The 8,075-nt window shown below is 25.5% G+C and overlaps 1 protein-coding gene across 1 annotated transcript; it reads left to right on the top strand.

Moving 5' to 3' along the window:
- Positions 1 to 2,475: 2,475 nt before the first annotated feature.
- Positions 2,476 to 3,855, top strand: LOC108762766 (odorant receptor 46a-like). Its single transcript, XM_018509926.1, has 4 exons — positions 2,476 to 2,648; positions 3,170 to 3,371; positions 3,437 to 3,592; positions 3,805 to 3,855. Exons 1-4 carry the CDS (start codon positions 2,476 to 2,478, stop codon positions 3,853 to 3,855), a joined length of 582 nt encoding a protein of 193 aa, XP_018365428.1.
- The last annotated feature ends 4,220 nt before the right edge of the window (positions 3,856 to 8,075 follow it).

The following is an 8,075-nucleotide window of genomic DNA, read 5'->3' as shown; positions in this document are numbered from 1 at the left end:
TTTTGATAAAATTTTGATGAATTTAACTTGGCGCCAATTTTGTTGATATCAATTATACGAATATGATACATATCATTAAAGTTAAATAAATTATTTTTTCTTTAGGTGGAATAAAATGGTAAAATTTAATTTGTTCGAATTACATTGAATTTAACTTGGCGCCAATTGTTGATATCAAATCTTTTATACAAATGATACATATCATTAGTTCTACTAAACAGCAAATGTGATTAGTTATCAGTTTCACGGCCGATTAAGTAATTGGCGTTGGTGAAACTGGCTCAAATGGTGATTCTTTACGAGAAGCACCATTTGGGCCAGTTTCACCAACGCTTAGAACTTTTTTTACCTTTTTTTTTAAAAGGTAAGTTTGTATATAATTTTAAAATTCCATACAGAAAATCTTTTATACACATGATACATATCATTAGAGTTAAGTAAATAATAAAAAAAAGATTGGGTTTTACTTTTTAATTTGGTAGACTTTAGTTAATTTGATAATCAATTATACGAATGTGATACATATCATTAGAGTTAAATAAATTATTTTTTCTTTGAGAGAAATAAAATGGTAAAATTTAATTTGTTCGAATTACATTGAATTTAATTTGGCGCCAATTGTTGATATTAAATCTTTTATACAAATTGTATTGTACCACAATCACCATATTTTCAGGGTAAATTTTAAAAGAAAATTCTTTCCGTGTAGAAATCTTTCTCGTAAAAAAATCATGTGATGCTCTTAAAAGAAAAAATTGCATGATAATATCACAGAAATTTAATTATTATATTAAATTCTTTTGTTTGTATGACAATAGACTTACAAATAGTGACAAATACATAGATATCACTAAAATGTGAACTCCTTCGCTTGAATATGTTGCGTGTATAGGAATCAATATTAGAATGTCGCTATTCTCTTCGAAAGATAGAAGATAACGAAATGAAATATGTATATTATACAGCAACGACAAATATATCAAGATATTGTCGAGGTTCGCATCTCATATTCTATTGATGAATCTTTGAAGAATTTTTTCCTCCCTTTGCTATGTTATAATTTTGTTTTTGATGTAGCATCAAGAATATTACTTCTATATATGATAGAATTTATGTAAAAATGAATTATCCTATTATCTTAAAATACGGAAACATTAAAGACAATTACTACAAAGATATTCTGGGGTACAGATGTTAAATATGCATAAGTAGAAAATATCAATGATGAAAAATTTTACCGTCGGAAAGAATATAGTGTCATAAGTCTATAGACATTCTACAGTGTACTCTTCAGCACTATAACATTTCTGCATCTTATTTATCATACAATAGAGATTCTTACTGTATCTTACTTCTCATATATATATATATACAATAGAGATCAAGTTAAAATTATCTCGAGAGCAATGAATATTGTCCAAACATTTTCATAATTACTAACAAAGTTAATGACACGCATTATATAACTGATTTTGTTATACTTTTTGTTATACATTCCTCTTTTGCTTTTATTTTCTTCCCTTACGCAATTAAATTTCGTACAATGAATATTCTGAAATTGACATATTCAACCGTTATAATATCTGGATGTTTTCGACCGCAGTCGTGGACATCTTTATTTAAAAAGACAGTTTATAATATCTATAGATTGTACGTAATTGCTATGTTATATACGTTTACAATATTGCAATTTATTGACATTGTTTTATATGTCGACAATGCTAATGATTTCACAAACAATCTAAATATGATGCTAACTATATTAGCTTCATGCTACAAAATATTTATTTTGAGTATAAATTATGAGAATTTTGTAACGCTGGTTAATTATCTTACTGAAGAGCCGTTTAAACCATTAAATTCGGATGAGATGAAAATTCTACGACAATATAATAAAATAATACGGTAAATATTTTAATTAAATAATTTTTAATCTGTTTAATTTAATTTTTTAAATATTATTTCATTCATATATAACTATTTTAGTTATTATTTTATAATATTTTTATGTACAGACATGAATATATATAAGTATTTTTAATGTAGATTTTAGATGTAACTTGATTTAAAAAGTTATTTGTTGATAACTAGAATTATTAAAAATTTGCACATAAACATTTATGTATTATTCAATGATAAAAATTTTTTTTTTCCATAAGAAAATAAGGTTAATTAGCAATATTATTGCCAAATAACAACATATTCTTTGTTACAAAAAATAAAATTAAAATTTTTTCAAATCTTTCATATTTCAAATATTTTATAGTTCGCATTAGAAATAATATAGATGTAACAATTTAATCACTTTTCAGAAACAACACATTACGATACATAATATTAGTAGCGATAACATGTACGTTTGTCATTTTGTCTTCGCTATTTACTGACTTTAGACACAAGAAATTAAAGTACAGGGAATGGATACCATTTGATTATTCATCTCATGTGGTATTTTGTTTTGCATACGCTCAACAAATGGTAACCGCATGTCATAGCGCCCTCGTAAATGTCGCAATAGATAGTCTCATATGCGGATTCTTGATACACATATGTTGTCAAATTGAGATCTTGGAATATCGCCTAAAAAAATTTTTGGACAACCAATTTATTCTGAGTTATTGCATATGCCATCATAATCGAATTTTTGAGTTAGTTATCATTTAAATGCCGGAAAATTATATATCATTCAGCATTGCTACTATGTGTGAGTTATTTAACAAAACTGTGGTGGAAATTATATATCTTCTTAATTTCTATTTTTATTGATTATAAAGAAAAATTTTAAAAATTCTATACATTTTTGAAATAGCTAATAATAGCATTGCAAAATCATCAAAATATATTTTACTATTTATTCTGTGTACTATTCATATTGTTTTAAATATAATTGTCTACTGTAATTATTTATTGCATACTGATTTCTACCATGCTTTTATCACGAGTTTAGTATATGGACATTTTTATTTGAGAGATTACTTTATTAATACTTTAATTAATTCTCATATATATGTCATGAATTAGTTCACAATTCTTGGTATTCCAATCATAATTATTACAATAATATTGATCCTTTTTTATACCTTTTAAACTACTTATAGACTCTTTAAATTATTATTTGCTTGATATATATAAATATTATGACTTTATGTAAACAAAATCTTCATTGCAGGTTTGCGCAGATAGTGAATATAAAATTTACCAAAATAATCGGATTTCAATTTATGGCGAGTATGATGATATTTTGCTCAAATTTGTATCAACTGACTAAATCAACTTTAAACGCGGATCATTTTTCGTTAATTCTATACACAGGCTGTATGTTAACGCAGATATTTATTTATTGCTGGTTTGGAAACAAAGTCAAATTAAAGGTAGACCTAAAACAGGTTATTAGAAACAATAAATATATAATTATATTACATATTTTATTCCACAGAGTCTTCAATTACTAGATAGTATTTTTCAAATGGAGTGGCCAGTCGTGGACAATAGTGTACAAAAGAGCTTATTAATAATTATGAAACGTGCAATGATACCCATTGAAATTTCTACTGTATATGTCCTGACCATGAATCTGGATTCCTTTGTAACGGTCAGTATAAACATTTACCTTAATGTATAAAATATAATTTGCCTAAATAATTTTAAAGTTTTATTGCTGCTTATAACAGTGCACCGTACAATATATTTAATTATCAATAAATAAAACCTATCACTTTTATAAATTTGTTTGTATAAATTATTATTGACCTATATATAAGTATTATTGTATTTGTTAATTAGAAGTATCTTTTATTATTTCAGTTGCTTAAAACCTCATATTCTGTTTATAATTTACTAACGCAAGTGCAATAAAAATAAAAATAAAAAATTAAGCAAAATGAAGTGTATTTTAGATTAAGTTGCACATAAGAATTATAAATAAATTATAATAAGATTGTAATAATTCTAATACTTATTCTATTCATTAGGAATAGTTGTAAAGAAATACATATATATGTATACAGTATCGTCTGTTATATTATATTTTGAAAGTATTTTTATATGTATAATTTACCGAAAAAAATATATAAATGTTACAAAATTTTAATTTGATATTTGATATATACAATTTTTAATCCATTTATATGTATATTATCATAATCAGAGGAAAAAATGTAATACCTTTTATAAAAAGCATTCATATATCATTAATTTTATTATATATAGATAAAACTTGTTTTAAATCTGCCCACTTTTCCTCATGGATAAAGTGAGATAGATGTTGAATGTTTATCTAAATAATGAAAATTTTTATTTCGAACAAATTAAGGGTAAAGAAAACGGAATTATTGTAAATTTTCATATATAATGAATGTTTCGATATATTTATTTCAACTTAGTATTTATTATAACATCAGTTTTAATTAGATTTGGAAATTTTAGATGTAGCATAACACTTGGTCCGACGCTAAGCAACAACCAAACGCAACCATGCTGTCTATTGTCAAAAAATCGTATCACATGCCTATAGACGTTCCTAAGTGAACTCTTGAAATTATGTTCCTGCCTTCACTTCTCGTGGAATATAGAATCTATCAAGTTAAAGTTATCTTAAAAAAAATAAGTATTGTTTAAAAATTGTCAAAGTTACTCATAAAAGAGCTCGTAACATACATTATACAAACAAACTCTTTTATACAAACTGTTTTATACAAGTATTTTTTTTATTTGAACAAAGATAAAAATGTATATCTTAAAGTTGACATTTTTTATCGTTACGTTTGTTGGGTGCTTTCAACCGTTATCGTGGACATCGCTATTTATGCGTGTTATTTACAATCTCTACAGACTATTTATAATTACCATTTTATATATTTTTGCTTTTTTACAATTTATGGGCATTATGATAAACGTTGATAATCCTGACGACTTTAACGTTTTACATATAACGTTAAATGTGTCCGTTTCTGGTTTTAAATTACTGATAATGTGACTAAATTATAACAATGTTACAACATTAATTACTGCACTTAATGAAGAACTATTTAAACCGTTAGATCCAAGCGAATTGAAAATTCATCAAAAATTTGATAAAATAATACGGTAAATATTTATACATTTATATATATCTACTATTTATGTATACCAACCTTTATTTAACAATTGTTTTCTTTTGGATATCAACTTCTAAGTCTAACACATTACTCAGTTCTGATTGCGTCATCATGGACATTCATAAGTTCGGTGTCGTTGTTTACAGACTTTAAACACAGAAAGTTAACATATACAGAATGGGTACTGTACGATTATTCGTTCTACATGATGTTTTGCGTTACGTATGTTCACCAAATTCTGCACTGAGAAAAATGATCTGGTTGGATTAAACAGTAATTCTGGTGGAAAATGGACGAATCAGAATTTTCTGGTTATGTCTATTAGAATTCTAGTTAAGATAACTAGAATTCTGATTAATATAATTATTCTGGTAAAAATAAGAATTCTAGTAGATTTTACCAGAAATATAGTATCAACCAGGTCAAATTTCGGTTTTCTCAACTAGAATTCTAATAAATTTAACCAGAAATTTCTGATTCGTCCATTTTCAACCAGAAAATTTTTTCAGTGTGAGCACGTTTTATTGTGCTAGCGTGAATGTCGCCTGCGATACCTTCATATGTGGTATCTTAATGCATGTATATTGTCAGATTGAAATCTTAGAATATTGCTTGAAGAAGATATTAAGCGATCAAAGCATTTTGAACTACTGCCATCATAACAGTATATTTCAGTTAGTCATCCTAATAATATTTTTCAAAAACCGTTATACATAATTCAGGATTTCTGTGATATTAATTTACACCGAAAAAATTGTATACTTGAAACATGTACTTAATATTTCCTCTTAACAAATATAATATTTTCTCTTAAATTAATAATGTATTCTTGATTTGTGAAGGCGATTATCGCTACACGTGCGCTTCACACGGTTTTTGATAATGTCCCCCTTAAAATCATGCAACCTTTGTCGGAAACATTTTTTCTAAAATATATTGTTCAAAAGATATTTGAGATCGTCATTTAAAATAAGACATTCTGTACGTTCTTATATTTTAAGAATATGATATATATAATTTAGATGATTTTCTTCTTAAATTAAGAGGATAGTACAACATAAATATTAACAGGGCATAGAACCAATATTTTAACAAACAATTATAATTAGAATAATAACATTACATACGTTTCGACTCCGATCGGGTCATTTTTAATGTAAAAACAAAAATTAACTTAGAGATCCGGTAACATTAATAAAATCCTTCAAATTACATTGTTGTGTTTGTGTTTACATTGAAAATGACCCGATCGGAGTCGAAATGTAATGTTACTATTCTAATTATAATTGTTTGTTAAAATATTAGTTCTATGTCCTGTTAATATTTATATTGTTTTATATATATTGAACCTTATTATTATTTTATTTTAAGAGGATAGTTTTGGTGCTTATTTTTAGAGGAAAAAACATACTATACATAAGTGGGATATTCTTAAGTTGAGAATACAATTTTTTCGGTGATAATTTCATGACTTAATTACTGCATTAAGAAGAACAACGATATATATTAAATTTTCTTATCTACGACCGTTAAAAAATCACAAATTTTAAGTCAAGATAATTAAATAGTATAACTTATTCTTATTTTCTCTTTTATATTTAAGTAATTCATATATATTTATTTTTATTATTATGTTGTTAAAGTTAAATATCTTTCTAAATATCTTATATTTAATTTATATTCTGTCTTAGCATTCTATCTTAAAAGCCTGTTTTAACATTAAAAAAAAGTGTAATTATGCAAAAGACAGGCTTATTCATTGATTTTGATGAAACTAAGGTCATTCGATGCATTTTTCCACGAAACTTTACCTCAATAGTCATCAACTTTAACTATTAATATCTCACTTCGCCGGGTAGAGCGACACTTATTTTTCTGCCAGATTCGTTCATTTTGTGTAAATGCGTGTCAAATCGCTCTAATTAAGATCAGTGAGTAGACCCATCTTCTGCATAATTAGAAAAAAAGTAACGAAAAGTAACGATTTTTAGCGGTAACGCGTTACTTTTTAGAATCGGCAACGAGTAACGGTAACGGTACTTTTTACCGCAAATAACGGTAACGGTAACGCGTTACTTTTAAAAAGTAACTTCCATAGTATAGAAAAATCTTACATCATTATTTAAAAATTTATTATTTCTAATAAATAAAGAGAACAATTTTTTATGTTTACAGTATTAAAATTTTAACTTTATTAGAATTTGTATCAATATCTTTATTAATACAAATTTCTCATACATAGTATAAAACATTTCGTATTTGTATTGAAAATATGGACTATTATTTAAATAGTTTATTTAAAAAACATATAGTCACTATTAAATTATTTGAATAACATATAATCACATTACATTAAATTAACATATTCCAGTGTTAAGTTATTGTAATTTAATATAATGTGATTATATGTTATTCAAATAATTTAATAGTGACTATGTTTTTTAAATAAACCATTTAAATAATAGTTAATTATCGACATTCAACATTTCTTAGTATCAAAATAATACAAATTGTGAATAAGTAAACAAATAACATAAAAATATATGTATGCTGGAAAATGTATATTCTAAGATATATAAATGATTATAGTATGTGTCAATTTAACATATCATAAATATTAATTTCATTTAAAAAATATGTTTTCACTATTGTTTATAATCTTATGTCAGAATTACCTTTTTTATGTTTCTTCTTAAATAATATTTGTGTTACCTTCTAACACATATATTCATCTTATGTTAAATTAATACATAAAAATTTGAGCGAAACTTTTGGGACGTGTGAAATATGTTATATTTAGTCTGCGGTATAAAGCATATATTTACTTGGGTCCATTCGTCTACGTAAGATGGGTTAATCAACCCTGCTGCAAATTCCCATGGGTTTTTTCGCGGGTTCCTATAGATGACTATAAGATTCTATAGGAGCTTGTGTAGTTACCAATAGGTATACGTAGGACATCCATAGGAATGCAATAGG

This window comes from Trachymyrmex cornetzi, unplaced genomic scaffold (assembly GCF_001594075.2).
Source record: "Trachymyrmex cornetzi isolate Tcor2-1 unplaced genomic scaffold, Tcor1.1 scaffold321, whole genome shotgun sequence".
Taxonomy (NCBI): domain Eukaryota; kingdom Metazoa; phylum Arthropoda; class Insecta; order Hymenoptera; family Formicidae; genus Trachymyrmex; species Trachymyrmex cornetzi.
Note: the sequence above shows the minus strand (reverse complement) of the source record. Positions and strands in the feature narration are given on the sequence as shown.